Below are 21,930 nucleotides of genomic sequence, written 5' to 3'. Positions count from 1 at the left end.
AGCCACCACCGTCCTGACGGAAGCGAGGCCACAGGAACCAAGCACAATGTGCCTCTTAAAAGAAATACACGAAAAAAAATGTGTGCGTGTGACAGTTTTAGATGACGAAAGGCAGAAGTCCTACCTAATTCTGAACGAGTTATTTTTTAAGAGGGTGAGAATATTACGGTGCTAAACTTAACAAAAAGAGACCACTGAAATGCTGGTAATTTTAGTGATCTTTTCAAAAGTGTTGAGGGGGCAAAGATTACAAATTATGCTATATAAAAGCAAACCTATAAATCTGTTTTGGACTGCTTCAGAAAAAGGAAAAGGAAAGAGAAGGTTTGGGAAAGGAACTTTATATTCAATTTAAGAAATTCAGAAAATATGAAAAACACTAAGAAATCACATTTTATTCTATCTCCCTGAATTAATCCCTGATAACATTTTAGTATATTTCCTTCTGGCATTCTTTTTTCTATTTCTACATAAATATTTATATGTTTGTATTTAATTTCTTTTGCATATATAGTTTTTATTACATAAGAAATGACATAACACTTATGAAAAAATCAGGAAATACAATTAACTGAAAATGAGAAAATAAAGAATTGCCCAGAATCCAAAGCACAGAGGAAGTCACTGCTGCTAATTTGTGTATATACTTCCAGAAGGTATCATATATGGCATCTGTGTTTAGACAAAAATTCTCACCTATGTGTATGGGAAATTATCTTGGTTTAGAGATAATGGCTGAAATAGTATTACAGGTGAGCAAACAGTATTTACTGAGTGAATAAATTCAAGGTATTTATTGCACATTTATAATTATTTTATTTTCTATCCACTCTGCTCCTTCTATGTATCCTAGCTAGTATGAAAGTTAGCTCCACGAGGAAGCTTATTAACGTTTGTATCCTCAGCATCTAGCATAATGGGTAAGTTTATACACATTTTTTTTGATGAATGAGAGCAAAAGAAACTCAGTAGCAATAAGAGGAGTAGAAAACCACAGTAGTAAAAAAAAAAAATGTGAGGGAGAAATGCACCTTACAGAGTACAAATAAAATGTATCCGGAGAAACTTAATTTCTGAAGTTTAGAAATTTTAAAGATAACATATTTGCATAAAATACCAGAACTATATGTAAAAATCCAGAAAGCTTAGTATTAAACCAACAGACTGTGGAAGCTTAAGTAATGTTTTCATTCAACAGACCTGAAGCACCTGGACTGATTACTACAGAAGTTATTTGCTTCATACAGTTAGGAGCCAGCATACAGCTCCTCCCACCCCCAAGGACACCACTGCTGGTGCTCCCTTTATGTTTTAATAGACTCCCAAAGTTAATCTGTTATGGCCTTTCCAACTTCCAAACCTATTAATCTTTCAAAGCCCAGCTCAGTCCTCATCACTCATAGCAAACCTCTGCTACTGCACCCAGAATCACTTCCCATATCATACTCCTGGCCCAGGTACCTCGTAGAATTTGGTTAGGTACATGTATTAGTTATCCTGCACCATGGTTATCTGTTGTTATATCTTTGTCCCCCGTTAGATATAAATTTCTGAGGGGCAAGGTCAATGACTTAGCACCTCTGGATTTACCAGTGCTTAGTTAGGGCCTGTCACAAAGCAGGTAGCTAGAAAATGTTTGCTGAGTTGAATTTGACAAAAATGATTATTTCGAACTTAAAAGATGAGAAATTTTCCAAGAAAATACACACTCAAAATACGCTGCACATAAACACACGTCAGCACCCACAGGTATTTTAAAATATGTTACTTTACCGTCAAGTCTCTGAAGGGATGTAACAACAATCCTAAAGGAAGCTTAGCTTTATTCAGCAAAGCCTGTGTCTGCGGAATATTTGTCAAAGTACACCGAAATGAACTGCAAGAAACAGAGACCACACGGACTATATTAGCTATCAAATATATATATATATATATATACTATCGATAGTTGTAGATAATCGAGAGAATTTAAGGGCATAAATGAAAATCATCTGGGTACGTTATATAACCATAACTAGGAAGATTCACATTACGCTAAGCAGGCATATATGCAATATAGGTCAACAAACCTAAATAAAGCACTCAACATTTTCATGGTGGAAAAGTACAACACATTTGGGCAAAAACATTATCACTAGCATGTAGAACATGACTAGAAGGGAGTGAAGAGGAACACCAAGTGCACAGGAATACCTCTGTATCTTTAATAATGCTGTTTCTGCTTTACTGCCCATTTTTCACCTGCTGAAACTCCTTTGATGAGAAGCAAAGTATTGCTTCTTCCAAAATCACCCTTCCCTCTGATCACAAGTCAGAAGCAATGCTGTCTTCCCCTGTGCCCTGGGATCAGTTTATGCTTCTATGGTATCAGTCGGCTTTGCTTTAGTTGGTTGTATATCCTGTCTTTTCCACTTGAGATCAGTGATCACTTTGTCCTGTGTCACCCTAGCACTATTCCTCTCCTAGAGAAAGTGTTTATAACTTACTAAGTACTCATGTAACTTACTAAGTTGTAAGTTAAGATCAGTAGACATAAAATCAATAAAGGAGCAATCAAGGAGGTAAGCAGCAGCAGTACTGGAAACCAGGAAAGGATTTTAAGAGCGGCTCATAGTATGTAGAGACATTGAGATTTATTTTGACTCCAGGCTGGTGTTGTTCCTTGAACACTAAGATGATCCCTGCTTCAGGACTTCTGCATTTGCTGTTCGTGTAGCCTGGCACACTTGCTTCCCAGAGTCACGTGGTTTGCTCTCACACTTCATTCAGATCTCCACTCAAATGTTAACTCCTTGGGAAAACCTGTGCTGACTCCTTAGAACAGCCAACCTCCACCCTCACTACTCCCTACTTCATAGTAATATTCTGACGTTACATTATACAGATGGTCCCTGACTTACATGGTTAACTAACTTATGACTTGTTGACTGTTCATAGTATGCCCTCCCTAACAGGATAAAGGTTGCAAGAGAGTGGGAACTCTATTTGTTTACTGCTTCATTCCCAGCATCTAGAAACAGTGCCAGGCCCTTAACTTAGAAGGCATTCAGTAAATATTTATTGAATAAATGATGTATCTTTTTATGTAGGCACAATTATTATTCCTGTTTTAAAATTGACAGTATTGAAAATTTGTTCAGAAGTTTGCAGAGCCTTATAGCTACTTATCAGTGGAACCATGGTAAGAACCTGAGCCTAGCCAACTGTAAAGTCTACACTCCTAAATACTCTGCATTGTTATTTTGGTAAGAGAGAGATTTTCACAGAAAAGACATAACTGAGTAGAAACATACACCATCCACTACCTATGGGATCTCTTCATACACACACACACACACACACACACACACACTAAATTCACCTACTTAGATTCCGGAATGCCTAATCTTTCAAAATAGAAGGCCAAAATCCACACACTCATAGACCTGAACTTACATTCACAGAAATGGGCAGCTGTTCTCCTGTTAGGATCAATGACTGTATGTTTTCATGGCAATGATCTTGATACTGCCTTAGGCACTGATTGGGGGTTGGTGGTAGTGTATGGCAGAAAAGGGGGAGTCCTTGGAGCAACTCCATTTTCTGTTTTCTGTACTGGAAATCTCCATAAGATTTTGATTAAAAAAAGAGAAGCTTACAGTTTTTTAACAAGCCAGAAAACTATTGCCTTAATAAAGGAAAATACTGGCTGTAAAGAGGAACACTAATTCTAGATGCAAGGAAGCAGACACATGTTCTGTGAATCAGAGTTTACTTTATGAGGGACAGAAAGATGTTTCCTAAGACGCATCTGGGTGCAGAAAAATACCCTACTTTTAGGGGAAAGAAGTACTGAAAGCAAACAACAAAGGAGAACTCTTGGTTCTGAAGGTCCCGCGAGGCGCGTGACATTGTTAGCTCATCCACCCAGAGGAAACGCCAGGGTTTGGTGGCCACCAGATGCAAACTGTCAGCTACACTTCTCCATGAGGGGAGGAAATATTCAATAAAGGAAATCCAAATTTAAATTTGGGCTGGATAAATAAGCCTGGGGGTAATGGTCTTCGCATTCTATGCTGCATGGGAAAAGAAAACTCAGAGACAAGCCATATAAACCTGCTCTTGGGATTATGTAAGTGCAGTCAGTGTCCTTTGCAAGCAAAGACTGAAGGCATACATTTTTAAAGATTTCACCTTATTTGAAAGGCATCAGAAATTATTACTGGTGAAAAGTAAGGAAAAAGAAAATTAAGACAAATATAGTTAGATCTGGGTTCCTGAAATCCTTCACTCAATTAAAAAAAAAAAAAAATTCTCCTGCATTAGGTAATAGGGAATAGGATTGATGGAGACAGAGATGGAGGTAGGAACAGGACCTAAAATGAATTTTACAGCTAGAACTTCTGTGTGAAGTAAAATGGGAAAGTCCCCATTAACAAAACTTCCAATCAAGGAATTAGTATCATATCACTTTTACTAGTTTTGGAAGTCAAACATTTCGGACAAAGTATATTACTGACTAAAGATCATAAAATGAATACTTACTCTGGGCTACAGTTTAATTTTTTGAGGTCGACATTCAGGTTAGGTACAGGAGCCCAAACAGGAGTCGTAGGTAAAATATTCCTCTCCTGGGTAAGGTCTACAGGTCTCAGACTTTCTGGTTGTGGAGAACTCTGAAGACTCAGTCCTCCCAGACTGGAGGACAGCTGGTTCATACCAGGGTACTGCTGAAAAAGCAAACAAAACAAACAAAAGAACAATGTAACAAGCATGAATACAATATACTATATTATATATAAGATTTTAACATACAGAATAAGTAAGAAGATAAAAAAGTTTACCTTGTAAAAATTTATGGCTTGGAAATAGAATGATTTTAATAGGGTAGTTCAATTTAAAGCATTCTTGAAAAAAACTCAAAGAAAAATAATGAATACGTTTAAATCTCAGCACAGTTAAACCTGACAACAAAATTTCAGCAATAATGCTTCTCAGCATCAAGAATTTGGTTTCTGTGACTACAGTTCATACTGGAAAGGCAGGATAAATGCTTTTGTTTCCAAGTTTTTTCAATGGTCAATTTTCAGAATAATGAATTGATGCCATAAAAATGTACTATTATGTTCAACGACTTTTGCTTTGCTTATTTTTTGTTACGTTTGTTGTATTTTTAGTACTGTTATGAATTCACAGCCTTCTATGAACTCAAAGTGACTTAATGAATTATAGTTGTTCATTTTGATGCTGAAACTACCCAATTTTTGGCCAGTGAAAAAAGACAGATTATTTAATAAATGATAGTGAACTCAAGAGCTATTCTTGGGGGGGAAATGAGTTTATTATTTATATTATGAGCCAAAATAAAACCTTAAATAGATTAAAAAGGCAAAACTGAAATTACCTAAGAACTAAAAGAATGGATAGCTGGAGTATTTCCTATTCTAAGGTTGAAAGGATCTTTTAAAGGATACAAACAAAGGTAAAAACAAATGAAATCATCATATGGGGGCGCCTGGGTGGCTCAGTCGGTTAAGTGGCTGCCCTTAGCTCAGATTATGATCCTAGGATCTGGGATCGAGCCCCTTGTTGGGCTCTCTGCTCAGCAGGGAGCCTGCTTCTCCCTCTCCCTCTGCGTGCCTCTCCCTCTGCTCGTGTGCTCTCTTTCTCTCTCACTCTGTCAAATAAATAAAATATTTAAAAGTAAAATAAAAAAAATAAATCATAATATGACTATATAAAAAATAGATATTCCTTCAATGTCAAAAAAAATACCATTAAAATTTAAAAACAAATGTCAAGATGGAGGAAAAAATTGCAATATATATTAGGCAAAAGGTTAATATACTTATTATAGATGGCTTTTACAAACCGGAGGACCTGAATAATGATGAAAGAATATGAACTGGGATTTCAGTAAAGAAACATAAATGACTAATAATTATAAAAATAATTCTTGGTGGACTTGGTAATATAGACGAATGGGCATTCCTATACACTTTTACTGCCTGCTGGATCACTCCATGTAAATGTCTACTAGGCATTTTAACCTGACATGGCCAACTTGACTGCCTCTCCTAGACCCATTCGTCTCTTCACCTTCACAGTAAATGCACTACCCTCTACCCGGTCGCTCTGCCAAAAACCTAACAGTTATCCTTTAGGCCTTCCTTTCTTTCAACTACCGTAACAAATCCATCCATATGTCAAAGGATAGACCTTATCCATCCACTTTTCATTACCTTCACCGATACCACTTTAGAACAAAACACAATCATCCATTTCCGGGATAATGGCAAAGCTTCCATTTGTCTCCCTGTTTCCATTTTTGTCTTTTCACATACTTCCATCCCTAATCTGTTCTTCACACCGCAGCCAAAATGATTCTCTAAATAATGGAAGTCACATCTATCACTCCATTACATAAAACCTCCAACGTCTCCCCTTTGCACTTGGGATAAAATCTTAAGCTTCTGACTATGGTCCTTGCCCACCTCTGATCTCATTCCTATTACTCTTTCCACTGCTGAGTTCCAGCCACACTGAGACTTTATTCTTGCAACATGTCAAAGTTGCTCCTGTTTTAAGTCTTTGCATGTATGCTTCCTCAGCCTGAAATCTCTACCCCCCGAGTCTTCCATGCCTGGTTTTTCTTGTTATTCAAATAGTAACTCAGACATCATTTCTAAGGTGAAGGATTTCCTGACTATGTACTCTATATACCAACCCCAGCAGTTTCTTCAACTTGTCTTACTTCACAGCACTTGCAACTATTTGAAATTATCTCATTAATTTATTGATTTACTTATTTTGTCCCATCGAACCTGCCCTCCCAACAAATTTCTGAGAGTGACGATTTTGTTCACTTAGGCTCCTCTTTTATCCCTCAGTGCCTAGAGTAGTGCTGTCACATACTAGGAACTCAGTAAGTTTTTACTGAATGAATAAATAGAAATTCTCAAGTCTTGTAAAATTAGGTGCTTTGATTCAGTAATTCCACCTGAAGAAATTTCATGTAAGGAAATAATCAGATAAATGCATTAAAGTCTGTACATGTGTGTGTGTATAAATGTTGATTTTGACAATTATGCCCAACAACAATAGACTGGTTGATTATAAAACATGGTCCTATCAGATGAAAGATATCTAAAAAGGTTTTGTCTTATGCCATTAAAGGAATAAAAGTTTCTAAAACAATATCCCTACTCATCAACTTCTTTTGTTTGTTTAAGCCATTAGGATGACTAGTTTCTTTACTGGCTTTTCCCCAAAAATATACAGCAAGAACCTTGGAAGAACAGACTCCAAGTGTTGCTGTTTACATTTTGATGGTGGGACTATTGCTTAGTATTTATTTTCCTCTTTTTGCTTATCTGCAATTTTCTACAATTGATCACATCTTTTGTTGTTGTTAAAAAAAAAAAGCACTATATATATATTATTTACAATAGGCAAGATACGGAAGCAGTCCAAGTGTTCATCGATGCCAAATGAAATATGCCAGAGAAAGGCAAATGCCACATGATTCCACTTATATGTGGAATTTAAGAAACAAAGCAAATGAACAAAGGGGAGAAAAAAGAGAGAGACAAATCAAGAAACAGACTCATAACCATAGAGAACAAACTGATGGTTACCAGAAGGGAGATGGGTGGGGGGATGGGTGATATACATGATGGGGATTAAGGAATTTACTTGTTGTGAAGAGCACTGGGTGATTAAAATAGAAACTTAAAAAATATAAGAATAAAAAATAAAAAGACTTTTGACTCAAAAAAAAGCACTATAAAGCATTACATCTGGCTTTTCATATATTCACTAAAATATTTTTCTAATTTTAATTTTCATTTTTTTTTAAATTTTCATTTAATTTTCATTTTTTAAAGACTTGCTTATTTATTTGAGAGGGAGAGGAGAAGCAGACCCCCTGCTGAGCGCGGAGCCTGCCACAGGCAAGCCTGAGATCATGACCTGAAGCGAAACCAAGAGGTAGACGCCCAGTCGCCCCTAATTTTCATTTCTTTAAACATCAACTTTCTCCCGTTTTTCAGGGTTGAAAAACAAATTTTAATTTTTCTTCCTCAAAAGCCAATTATTGGGGTTCTCTACTTCTTAATAAAGGTCATTTCAAATGAATAAAAACAAAGAAAGCCCTTAAGAGTTCAGAACCCTCTCACTGGGTTATACTAAGTACAACATTTAAAGGCATTTCAATTTCATTATAAAAGGTTGCTTAAAGCTAAAGTAAGCTATTCTTATCCTAACTAGGACTTCAAAAATAAATGGCTTCTTTTATTTTTTTAATTCCCCCTCCCCTGCAATTTCAGAGTTCTTGGTCAGATTTGAAAACACTTTAAAACAAGTCCTTGGCAACCTCCAAATTATTCTTGGTGACCCTGATATCCCTCTGGCCATAATTGTGGGACCAGAAAGGCATATAAAAAGTCACCTCTAAACGGCTTCTTTTAAAATCAGCTTGCTAATATTAGATTAAAATCTATAATCTTTTTTTAGTAGATAGGTAAGAATTTAAATGTACATCCTAGCTGTGTGTTTAAATAATTATTCTTCACTGACCCAAAACTAATACCCAAAAAACTATTTTAAATTCAGATTAAACAAAAACAAATTGCTGCTTTGTAATCTTCCTTAGATACATATATCAAGTATGACTTTGGTTTTCTTCTGCACAAGTCACTTAAAGAAAGGCAAAGAAGTGCTTAATTCTGAACTGTAAAGACTTGTATTCTCGAACTAAGCCTGGTCTTGGACAGACGACTTCACTTAACTGAGTCTCAAATTCTTCACTTACATCATGAAAGGAAGGCACTATTATAAAGAAGCCAAACTCCAAGCGTTGACAAGGATGTGCAGTAACTGGCACTTGCATACACTGCCAATGGAGGTATAAGTTAGGACACCTGCTTTGGAAAACTGTTTGGCATTAGCTGCTGAAGTAAGGATACTCCATGACCCAGCAATTCCACTCCTTAATACATACATTCATTGAAAAGACAGGAACAGAAATATTCACAGCTGCACTATTCATAACAGCCCATGCCGCAAACTTACCCAGAGGCCTGTCAACAGTAGAACAAATAAATAAACTGTATATTCACATAACGGAGTACATGCAACCATGAAAATGAATGAACTATAAGCACACAGTAAGCATAATGTCGAGCCAAAGAGCCTAGGCAAGAAATACACAGCTATTATTAAAAACAGGCAAAATTAATGTGTGGTATTTGAAGTCAAGACAGTTGCCAACTCTTGTTTGGGGGTTTGTGACTAGAAAAGGCATGAGAAAGGGCTCTGGCTGTTGGTTATATGTGTTCAATTTGTAGAAAGGTATCAAACGGTATGATGTTGACTTATATAACTGTACATAAATATAATACAGATTATATTTCAATAAAAAGTTATAAAAAAAGGAAAAGTGGAAGTGAATGATCCCTAACAGTATACAGTCTAAAGCTTTTGCTATATGATGCTCATTTCTCTTGTGGTTAATAATCAGTTACTTTTTAGTCTGCCTCTGTGTCCTTCGTTCAAACTCCTGTGATCCTTGCACCAGAGCTAGGGTATAAAAAGGATTGAGATTACAGAAGAATAGAATGAAGTTATTTTTAAAATCTAATAGATATTAGTTTTTACTTTTATTTCAAGGACAATCTCCTAACTTTTCCAAAATAACCTTCCAAATAAAATGGAAAAAGAACAATACTTTTGGGCACCTGGGTGACTCAGTCAGTTAAGCAGCTGCCTTTGGTTTGGGTCACGATCTCAGGGTCCTGGGATCCAGCCCCACATGGGGCTCTCTGACGAGCAGGGAGTCTGCTTCCCACTCTCCCTCTGTACTTTCCCTCTCTCTCTCAAATAATATAAATAACATCTTTAAAAAAAAAAAAAGAACAACAATACTTTCCATTCTACTATTTCAAAGGTCAGCAAACTTTCTCTGTAGAGGGCCAGGCAGTAAATATTTTAAAGCTTTAAGAGCCACACGTCTCTTTTGCAGCTCCTCAACTCTACCACCGCGGGGCAAAAGTTGTCGTTGATAATATATAAAAGCATGCGTGAGGCTCTATTCCAGTAGAAGTTTATTTGCAGAAATGGTCCCAGAACCTTTTCCTCTGTCCTTGTGCATTACCACTACAATTTCTTTTCCTTGCCTGAAACTTCCTCCAAGAACCAGATCCTTTCTTTGACCTTGGTTTTCTTCTCATTAAAATGCAGAAATACATTATATATTACGACCCCCAAAAGTAATTTCCCTAAAGCACAAGAGTCAGAAAATAATGACTTAAAAACTGTTTCATCTGGATGAATAAAGTCATAAAGAAACTAACAAAATGGAAGGCAGAAAAATCTATTCTAAGCAACCGTATTTCTCCAGTGCGTTTCCCAGTTTCCTTCTTCCTTTTGTGCCTTCATACTAAGATTAAATTCCAGAAACATGATTTTCCTATGTCCCTCCAATCTTCATTCTTAGTGTATCATAAGATGAAATTTCTATAAGGTTAGTCTAAGAGCAGTTTTTCATTATAAGTAGAATGTTTTACCATTTCAATTGTTTCCTTATTTTACATTCTTAATAAATATAAATGTAAGATACTTACTATTCTGTATTATTAAATTGATATGGCACTTAAAAAGTGACTCCAGAACAGGTCATATCAGAATGGGTCACAGCAGTAGTTAATAAGAAATGTAACTACTGATCAGCATTTATGTGTGTGGCGGCTGTTACCACTTTCAGTTAACTGTCCTATCATGAACACTTCTTTGATCTAAGAGTTGGAACCAAAATTCCAAACCACATTTATAACATGTCTTTTTTTTTTTTTTTTTTTTGAGGAAAAAGCTTAGTAATACAGACTTTTAAAAAACGTAACATTTGGGGGCGCCTGGGTGGTATAGTCCTTAAGCGTCTGCCTTGGGATCAGGGCGTGATCCCGGTGTTCCGGGATCGAGCCCCACATCAGGCTCCTCTGCTGGGAGCCTGCTTCTTCCTCTCCCACTCCCCCTGCTTGTGTTCCCTCTCTCGCTGGCTGTCTCTCTGTCAAATAAATAAATAAAATCTTAAAAAAAAAAGTAACATTTGATTTCCTGAGTATAAAATTAATACCCACAAGACTCTAAAAAATAAAAATACAACAAAGGACAGAAAAATCACAGCTGATATCTTTATCCAGATTTAACTTCCTTAAAGATTTGATATTTCTATTTCCTTTTATATCTATGTATACACACACATACACACACAAAAACTGGAACCAAAATCTATGTATGCTTGATCTCTGCTTATCTGTATTTGCAACCACGATCCATTTCAATCACCAGGGATTTGTGAGAATTGATAATAGTTTCACAATTTTAGACCTGCAATGTCTTTATACATACTTGAGCATATGGCTGGAATCCAGAATACCCTGGGCTACTGGGCGGTACTCCAGAGTTAAGTGGTGCTGTAGCATTCTGGTAACCAGGCTGAAGAGTTGGATAACCATACCCAAACGGCTTAGCCATTTTTGAAGGCTGAGGAGCAGAAGGAGCTGGAGCGGGGTCGGGTTCAGGAGCAGGATCAGGAGCAGGACTGCTTGCTGATGAGGAAAGCATATCTAACAAAGGAAAAAACATGCTGTTAACACTGGAAATCAGGACTCTATAAAGAGTTGGCTCCTGGGCAAGCCATAATCTTTGCCATTTTCCTTTTTTAAACTTTTTATTATGAGAAATTGCAAATATCCACAGAAGTACAGGGAATAGAATCATGAACCCTTTGCCCCCTTCACTCAGCTGGAAGTCCGTATTATTGCAGAGGCAAAACTGTGAGAGTATGAAAGACAGTGTACAGGATTGTGTCCAGCTTCTAAAACAATATCTGGTATGTAATAGATGCCAAATAAAATTTAATAAATGTTCTTTCTTTATTTAAATTTAAAACAAAAAACTAGGGGCACCTGGGTGGCTCAGTCGGTTAAGCATTTGCCTTCAGCTCAAGTCATGATCCCAGGGTCCTGGGATCGAGCCCCATATTGGGCTCCTTGCTCAGAGGGGAGCCTGCTTCTCCTTCTCCCTCTGCCTGCTGCTCTAACTGCTTGTGCGCTCTCTCTCTCTCTCAAATAAATAAATAAAATCTTAAAAAAAAACTGATTAAAACTGAGAAAAAACTGTAGAAAGTTTAATCATCAAGCACAGAAATCAAAAGAAACCCTAAAAATTACTCTATTACACATACCACTGTTAACATGTTGCTATACTGTTAGTCTTATTTTAAAGTCAAACTACATAATATATGAATTTCAATCTATTTTTCATATAAAAATGACATTCTTCACCAGCAACCAGACTCTGCAAAAAATATGCTCTTAAAAGCATGTGACTTAATAAAATTTTTAAAAGATTCTTTAAGAATCCTATCTTTCTACTGACAGTATCTATTGGCTCTCATTTTGAAGATATGTTCCCAGACATTCTTCTATCATCTTGTGTTTATTAGGCAGGGGCTGACTTACTCACTTTCTGGTAACCTCTCAGATTTCTTAATAGGACAAGAGGTTCAACGTAGTGTCATATCCTGCTTACCGTTCCTCACAGTGATGGGAATGTGAGTAGAAAGGTCTCTTAACACGGTAACAGTCATCAGCATAAGATGTAAAAACCTGGAGTCATAAATGTGGAGGTCTAAAACTTCTTCTCCCCTTCCTTAGGAAAGGTCTAAAACTTCTCCCCTTCCTTATGACATACTGGACATAGATTTCTATAGTCCTAAGTCCTACCCTAGCACCTGACACACAGTACTTTCAATTCACTTAATCCTACTGCTACCGATGTTCACATCTTTAATTCTGGTGCAGTATAAATAGTAGAAAACTTGTCCCAGGTCACTCACTTAGGTCAGCACAGTTCCTAGTAAGATTATGATTTGCTGATGAAATGAATATGGACAAAGTAAGGTTGAACTCCAAAGCCAGGATTTTTTAACTACCACATTCAGCATTTCACTTCAGGTTGATTTGTTTGTTTGTTTGCTTGTTTGTTTTTAGGTTAATTTGAAGTTCATGAAATACTATATAGGTACAGTAAATTCATCTTTTTAAAATTTTTTTAAAATTCCAGTACAGTTAACATACGTGTTATATTAGTTTCAGGTGTACAATATAGTGATTCTACATGTAGTATTCACCTTTTAGTGAATTAACCCTTCTACCATATTTTGATAATAACGATTGCTTTGGAATGGTCCACAATTTCTTACACAAACATACATCCCTAGGGGAAAAAAATCCTTAACCACAAAAGACTGAGTAGCTTATTGAAGTATTCTTGAAATATTAAAAGGGAACTTTATACTAAGTTGAGAAGATGAAAGTTTTCTACCGATTCATAGGATAGTGATAGCAAGATAGTATGTTAAATCCAGCATACGCCAACTTCAACTAAGCTCCATCCTGGATTATTACCAAACTGGTAAGAAATAAAGAGAAGGGCAAAATTACTTGTTCTGCTAGTTCTGAAGTTTCAAATCATTAGAAAAACTGAGAAAAAAAGAGCAGTCAGATGTGGTTGTCAGGTTATCTGTGATAAGAGACAGACAAAAAAGGAAGATCACAGTTTAAGATATTACAATGAAATGACTACTAATTCTAAAACTTCAGTTTGCATTTTAAAAAAATACTATCCACCACTCCTATTTCTACATAATGATCAAAGTTATTTCCAGATAAGGTTAAAAGTAATGCCTCCAAGATCTACCCCCAAGTTGGTTAATCTAGTTACCTGGTGAGGCAGCCAGGAGCCATAGGGGGAGTAAAGAGTCAAAGACTATTTATATTCAGAGGCTAGTTGGAAGGAATTCAAGAACCTAAGCATGAGAACAGAAATATAAAATTTACTTAAGAAGTTATCAGCATAAGAAAGAAGGGAAAGAGGAGAATTATTTAGTATTAAAAATGTTTTAGAAAGAGGAAAAAGATAAAGAGCATGATAACGGAAATAAAATAACAAATTTCCTTAGGCCTCCCAGAAACATCTGTAGTTGTTATATGACAATTAAAAGTATTGAATTAAGGCTGAGAAATACCAGAAAATGTCCCTTTTTTCTGTTAAAAATACAGCCTGCTAATTATGTATAATATACGTTGATGTTTGGAAAAAACTGATGGTCAGTAATTTTTCAAGTAAGCATCAAGTAAGCACAAGGCGAATTACCTGGGTAGCTGCCTCCTTCCAAGGCATCGTAACTGTTGGGCATTGGAGAAGCACTGCTCGTGGTGGATGAGCTGTCAACACCTAAAAGGAAAAACCAAAATACCCACTAAGTTTAAAATGACAATGTATTGTAGAGTAGCCTCTGGCAATTTTGAAAAAGAGGTTTTGCTGAACTAAAAGTTTCCTGACTCTAGTAAAACTAAAAGTAACTGATGTTTAACGACGTTTAAAGACCATATATAAATTTCCGTTAACAAGAGTGAGGAGAATACAGAGCTGACAAGTGGAACAAAATTTAATCAAACGCAAGTGAAGGTGTCTTAGAAAACAGGTATCAAACTTTTAAAAGGAGTTGAACACATAAATATAAATGTTAGATTGACAGAATTGTTACTAGAATAACACCAAGACTGCATTTACCAAATCTCGAGCTATAAAATACATTTTATCAGTATTAGGATATTTAAGATAACAGAATTTTAATGACTTTTATAAGACTTTTATAATGAAACCTTCTTAGGAGTCTCCAGCTTGGGCTGCTACCTAGCCTGCTATTCAGCATTTCTTTGCCTCAGTCAGAATGGCTAGCTAGTATCAAAAAGACAAGAAGTAACAGGTGTTGGTCAGGACGTAAAGGAGAGAACCCTCATGCACTGTTGGTGGGAATGTAAATTGGTGTAGCCACTATGCAAAACAGTATGGAGGCTCCTCAAAAAGTGAAAGAAAAAAAAAATTCCATACAACCCAGTAATTCCACTACTGGATATTTACCCCCCAAAAACCAAAACCCTAATTTGAAAAGATACATGCACCTCTATGTTCACTGCAGCATGATTTATAATAGCCAAGGTACAGAAGCAACCCAAATGTCCACTGATAGATGAATGGGTACAGATGTCTCTCTCTCTCTCATACACACACACACGAATACCACTCAGCCATAAAGAAGGACATCTTGCCATGTGCTACGACACAGATGGAGCTAGAGGGTATTATGCTAGGCGAAATAAGTCAGAGAAAGATAAAGACCATATGATTTCATATAGTCATATGATTTTCTTTATTCTACCATATGTAGAATCTGAAAAACAATGAAACAAATGAACAAAAAAACCAGACTCTTAACTATAGAGAACAAACTGGGGGTTGCCAGAGGGTAGGCGGGTAGGGGGACGGGTAAAACAGGTGAAAGGGAATAAGAGGTACAAATTTCCAGTTATCAGATAAATCAGTCATGGAGATAAAGTACAGCATAGGGAATATAGTTGATAACACTGTAATAACTCTATATGGCAACCCATGGTGACCACACTTATTGTGCTGAGCACTGAGTAATGTATAGAATTGTCAGGTCACTATGCTGCACACCTGAAATAAATATAGCATTGTATATTAACTATACTTCAATAAAAATAAAATAAAATCTTTATTTAGTAAGTCTCCCCCAAAATACACTAAAACTTAAATATTTATCAACAGATGAATGGATAAACAAAATGTGGCCTATCTCTACAATGGGGTATTATTCAACTTTACACAGGAATGGGGAACTGATACATGTCACAATGTGAATGATCCTTGAAAATATGCTAAGTGAAAGGGGCCAGACACAAAAGGTCACAATTACGATTCTATTTGTATGAAATATCCAGAATGAGTTAAGTCTACAGAGATAGAAAGTAGACTGGTGGTTGCTAGGGCTGAGAGGAGGGGAAATGGGAAGTTACTCCTTAACAAAAACAGAGTTTCCTTTTGGGATGATGAAAATGTTTAGTTCTGCCTGGTTCAGTACTTTCTCCAAGTTAGAACTAGACAGAAGTGGTGCCTGCACAACAACCAAAACGATAAAACCGGACGGAGGTGGTGGTTGTACTGTTAGATGACACTGAATTACACACTTTAAAATGGCTCATCTCACGTTACGGGAATTTCACCTCGAAACCATACGTTAAGACAACATGAACGGGGAAAGAATATTCTTTTCAACAAGACAGCCACATGAAGCAAAATAAAGTTAGACCCGTTCTTTACACCCTACAACAAAATTAACTCAAAGTGGGTCACAGACATAAACGTAAGCACCAAAAATCTGAGAATATAGGAGTAAATCTTCGTGACCGTGGACTGGCAAAGGATTCTTTTTTTTTTTTTTTTTTAAGATTTTATTTATTTATTCGACAGAGATAGAGACAGCCAGCGAGAGAGGGAACACAAGCAGGGGGAGTGGGAGAGGAAGAAGCAGGCTCATAGCAGAAGAGCCTGATGTGGGGCTCGATCCCAGATCGCCAGGATCACGCCCTGAGCCGAAGGCAGACGCTTAACCGCCGTGCCACCCAGGCGCCCCTGGCAAAGGATTCTTAAATTGGACACCAAAGGCACAAGCAACAAGAAGAAAAGAGTAAGTTGGATTTTATGAAAATGAAAAACTTTTATGCTCCAAACATCAAGAAAGAAGAAACGACCCACAGAATGGGAAAATATATTGGCAAATCATACACCTGATAAGGGTCCAGTATCCAGAATGTAAAAAGAATTCTTACAACTCAATCATAAAAAGATAAATAACCAAATTAAAAATAGGTAGAGGACTTAAACAGACACTTCTCCAAAGAAAATAAACAAATAGCCAATAAATACATGACAGATGCTCAACATCATCAGCCACTAAGGCAATGGGAATCAGAGCCACAGTGAGATGCCACGGCAACCCACCAGAGTGGTTATAATTGAAAAGACAGATAATACCAAGAATACAGAGAAACTGGAAACTTCGTGAGACAGTAATTGGGTGCAGTCATGTTGGAAAACGTTCGGTGGTTTCTCAAAAGGTTAAACACAGAGTTAACTAATGACCTGGCAATTCCACTCAAAAGAAATGAGAACACAAACCTCCACAAAGAACTGTACGTGAACGTTAATAGCAGCATTATTCATATGGCCAAAAACTGGAAACAACCCAAATGTCTGTCAACTTAGGATAAATAAAATGTGATATAGCTACACAACTGAGTATTATTCAGCAATAAAAAGGAACAAAGTATTGATATATGCCACAACGTGGACGAACCTTGAACACATTATGCTAAGAGAAAGAAGCCAGTCACAAAAATCCACATTATTATATGATCCTTTTATATGAAATGCTCAGAAAATCTAGAGGCGAAAAGTAGATGAGTGGTTGCCTAGAGCTGTGCGGATGTACCCACGGAGGAGGGTAAGAACAGGAAGTGACTGCTAAAAGGTATGAAGTTTCTACTTGGGGGTGATCAAAATGTTTTGGTATTACATAGCGATGGTTGCAGAACTTTGTTACTATGGTAAAAACTGCCAAATAGTACAACTGAAATGAGTAAATTTTACAGTATTTCAATAAAGCTATTATTTAAAAAATACATAGCATTTTCTCTGATCAAGAAAAACTTTTAAATGTAAATATCAAGAAATAATTATTCTTGAAACAAATTTAAAAGGTTGCTTATACATATCAAATTATTTTAAAGATTTAAAGTATTAATTTTGTAGATATATTGTTTTCAGCTGCCTGGGTAACTCAGTAGGTTGAGCATTTGACTCTTGATTTCAGCTCAGGTCATGATCTCAGGATCCTGGGGTCAAGCCCTGTGTCGGGCTCCATGCTCAGTGGGGAGTCTGCTGGAGATTCTCTCTCTCTCCCTCTCCCTCTGCTGCTCCCCCTCATCCTCTCTCTCAAATGAATAAATTTTTTAAAGAGTAATATTCTGCTTTATTTATTAAATAATTTAAAACCTGCTAGCTTCCTTTAAAATTCACCTTAGGAAGAACCAATGCAAACCTCTATTTTCAACTTGTTAAAATAGCAAGCCATGACGAAAGTTTTAAATCCAGATGAACCACTGAACTAAACACCTTAAGCTTTCCTAAAACTTATTAATTCTAATTAGGCCACGATATCACTACCAACACAAGTCAAAGCAGTATTTTTTTAAGAGATACATTCTACAAGTTAATATTTGATTTCATTATTCCCCTACCATCTTACAAAACAAAGTCTAAGCGCCTTGTGGTATCATAAGGAACTTCAAAATGTGGCGTCTACTTGCCCTCTTCACCTCTACTTCTCTCCTATTCCTACACCGTTTTCCCTTTTACCTTATGATGCAATCACACTGATCTCATTCTGCACCCAACATACCATCTTTCTTCCAATTCTGCACTGTAGATACTGGTTCACTAACCGAGATTCTGTTCCTCCACATGGCAAATTCATACTCATCCTTCAAATTTCAAATCCTCCATAAAACCTTTCTGATATACCCATGGAAAATCATTTCCTCTTCTATGTCAGGACATTTTCTCACTCCTTAATTAATGTACTTTTCAAGATACACCGTAATCACATATGCTTCCCCATCATATTATGAGTATATGGAGGAGGCTATGCTACTGTGTTAATCTCTGGAACCACGACACCAAGCAAAATACCGCTTTCTCCGTAACAAGCTGGCTTTACTCAAATGAATAGCTAGCGTAGGGACTTGTCCTCATTCTTAAACCTTAGATAGGTCCAGTTTGCAGGTACTTATAAAACACATAATCTGTATTACTGATTAAATACTATACATTTGCCATGGCTGGAGAAAAAAAAAAAGAGCATTTTGAAATGTTTAGTATTTCAGTTAATAGATTTGGGGCTAGCCTAGACATCTAATTACCACTTGAATACTATTTCTATTTGAAAGTACCTTTCGAGTTCTAACTCTAGATGCTGGTACCAAATCTCCTTCCACTGTAGCCCTAATACTCTGCCCCCTCTCACTATACAGAAAGTTGGGAGTTTCCAGCTACCGCAATCATACATACATATGCATAGCATGTTTATAAGCTAACTGTCAGGTAACAGGTATCACATTTTCTTTTTAATGTAAATGAACACTGGAAACCCTCAAACACTTTTTTTGTGGCATGAATATCCTTTTATATCCTTCAGAGACCCAGGACATGTGTTCAATTTATAAAATTTAAAAAATACATACGTACTGAATTCAGCTGAAAGATATTTACTTGTTAAAATAATAAAATACTACATCAATTAAAGGGAAAGATAGATTTGAACCCTTTAAAGGATTCTCTTTTGAGGGGTAGGGAAAAGGGAGAGATACTGGTCAAAGAGTACAATCTTCTAGTTGTAAGATGAATAAGTTTGAGAAATCTAATGTATAGCATAGTATTATAGTTGATAATACTGTATTATATAATCGATTAAAAAAAAATTCTCTTTGGAAGTTAGACCTAAGTAGGCCAACATTGTCTTGCTATCTACAGGAGTCGACTTAATTTGTTCTGTGTCAAAATACAACATTACCTTTTAAAATACCCAAGGCAAACCAGAAACATATCATTATCTCTGACGTAGTACCTGGAGCTGATTAATTACTATTAACCTGTGTGAAAGTCAAACAAAAACTGACTATGACCTTAAAACTTGTTATGAAAAATCAGAAGTTTTATTCCACTCGCACCGACAAAACACAGCACCAGGCTGTCACATTCCCAGAGCCATGTGAGAAAGCTACCTGTTGTCCTCTCGCCTCTTCCTAACATGAAAATCCCTCAGAGGAAAAGTGCCTGAGAGTTTGTTTAGCAGGTAGCAGAACATTCGCCGACCGTGTTTTCCAGGAACAGGGCTGATAAAGTCCGAAGTCTGAATTAGTCTTTGTGTTCTTTCCCCCCTTTCATATCACTTCACTTCTCAATTTTTATTTCACTCCTTATTTCCTTTCACTCCCACTTTCAAGTCAGTAGTCCTTACTACAACAAGTATGACAGTATCTGTCTGCAGTACGGGACCTAAAACTAACTGCAGGTCCACTCTCGCACTAACAACTGAAGGAGTGAATACCTGTGACTGAAGAAACTTAAAGAGCAGAATTTAAGATACAATCATATGGGAACCTGATAGCTTGCTACTTGTTCAAGCTTCCTTTAAGGTTATTCTCCAACAATTCCGAACTTTTAGTAGCTTCTAACAAAATATAAGATATCCCTAGTACAAAATCTACACCATAACTATAATGAGGAATACGAATGATTTCTGCACCTACTCATTAATATTTCATTATTGTTCAATAAATTTTTTCAAAAGTGGAGAACAATTCCATATAAACTAAACACACAAAAGTCCCACGAATATAGGGAATAAATACCCCTGAAATGTTTAAAAACTAGAGCACTCTAAATTTCTACTTGATATAAATCCTTATATGTAGTCCCCACAACAATTTGAGCCACTTTCTTTTACCTCTTGACACATGAAAAAATTATTGTAACTGAGCAGGGTTTTAAAAAATAAAATTAAATTCATTTAAAAGCTACATTTTCTTTCCCATTCAGAACATGTCTTTAATTTGCAATCAACAAATATATGCATTTTTTTTTTTAACAAACCATGAATTGAGAACACAGGATTCTAGTAAAAATGTCCATGGTGCAGTCTTAATATTTTGTTGCGTAATAAAAAAAGGCAGGAGGAAGACAATATGTAAGTAATACAGTAGTGATTACTGCCACATGCCCTTTAGTTTCCTCATACTCCAGTGCTTTGTGTTCTCAATAGGAAACAGGGACTCCTTCCTTTTCACACCTTTGTGCAGATAAGAGAGATACCAGTTTCACCTTCTACTCTGCTACTTAGCAGTTGTGGGACCAGAGACAAATAGTACTTAGCTAGCTTGTTCACATCATAGTCAACTCTGTAAAATGGAGCCAATTATCTCTGGTTTACAGGATTATTGAAAAGAATAAACTGCAGTAAGAACATAATCTCAATGTTAATGACTGTTAATCTTTTTGATTTGCCAGACACGTTCTAAGCTCTTTACAAAGAATACTTTCAATCCTCAAAATAACCATACGTAATTATTACTATTATTATTCCCATTTTACAGATGAGTAAACTGAGACTCAATGAGTTTAAGAAAATTGTCACAAAGCTAGTAAGTGTCAAGGTCAGGATTTGAACCTAGAAAAATTGACACAAAAACCCATTAGCTCTTTAGTGTTGCAACTGGCACATACTAAGTGCTCAAAAATGTCAGGTATTATTAAAATCTAAATGCCACTGAGCTAAGAACTCAGAAATTTTTCTGGTGTAGCCACTCTGGAAAACAGTATGGAGGTTCAACAAAAAGTTAAAATTGGAACTACCCTATGATCCAGCAATTACACTACTAGGTATTTACCCAAAGGATACAGAAATACTAATGCAAAGGGACCCATGCACCCCGATGTTTATAGCAGCATTATCTACAATAGCCAAATTATGGAAACAGCCCAAGTATCTATCGACTGATGAATGGATAAAGAAGAGGTAGTATATACATACACACACACACACACACACACACACACACACACACACGATGGAATATTACTCAGCCATAAAAAAGAATTAAATCTTGCCATTTGCAATGACATGGATGGAACTAGAGGGTATTATGCTAAGTGAAATAAGTCAGAGAAAGACAAATACCCTAAGATTTCACTCACATGTGGACTTTAAGAAACAAAACAAATGAGCAAAGGGAAAAAAAGAGAGAGGGGTGCAAACCAAGAAACAGACTCTTTATATAGAGAACAGACTAATGGTTACCAGAGGGGAGGTGGGTGGGGGGAAGGGTGACATAGGTGATAGGGATTTAGGAGGGCAGTTGTTGTGATAGCCCTGGGTGTTGTATGGAAGTGCTGAATCACTATATT

The 21,930-nt window shown here is 36.4% G+C and overlaps 1 protein-coding gene across 7 annotated transcripts in view; it reads right to left on the bottom strand.

Moving 5' to 3' along the window:
• SEC24B (SEC24 homolog B, COPII coat complex component) overlaps positions 1-21,930 on the bottom strand; it is an 84,748-nt gene that overhangs the window by 21,939 nt on the left and 40,879 nt on the right. For 4 of the 7 annotated variants that reach the window (XM_026499171.4, XM_057310001.1, XM_026499169.4 and 1 more), the window contains 4 exons: positions 14,197-14,277; positions 11,386-11,603; positions 4,525-4,709; positions 1,774-1,876 (listed from right to left, as the gene is read on the bottom strand). In XM_026499171.4, coding sequence (XP_026354956.2) covers positions 1,774-1,876; positions 4,525-4,709; positions 11,386-11,603; positions 14,197-14,277 — 587 coding nt within the window. The remainder of the gene's footprint in view (positions 1-1,773; positions 1,877-4,524; positions 4,710-11,385; positions 11,604-14,196; positions 14,278-21,930) is intronic. The other 3 variants (XM_057310002.1, XM_026499170.4, XM_026499172.4) reach the window with 1 other exon arrangement.

This window comes from Ursus arctos, unplaced genomic scaffold, assembly GCF_023065955.2.
Source record: "Ursus arctos isolate Adak ecotype North America unplaced genomic scaffold, UrsArc2.0 scaffold_11, whole genome shotgun sequence".
Classification (NCBI taxonomy): Eukaryota; Metazoa; Chordata; class Mammalia; order Carnivora; family Ursidae; genus Ursus; species Ursus arctos.
The sequence above is the reverse complement of the archived record's forward strand: the minus strand, read 5'-3'. Positions and strand labels throughout refer to the sequence as shown.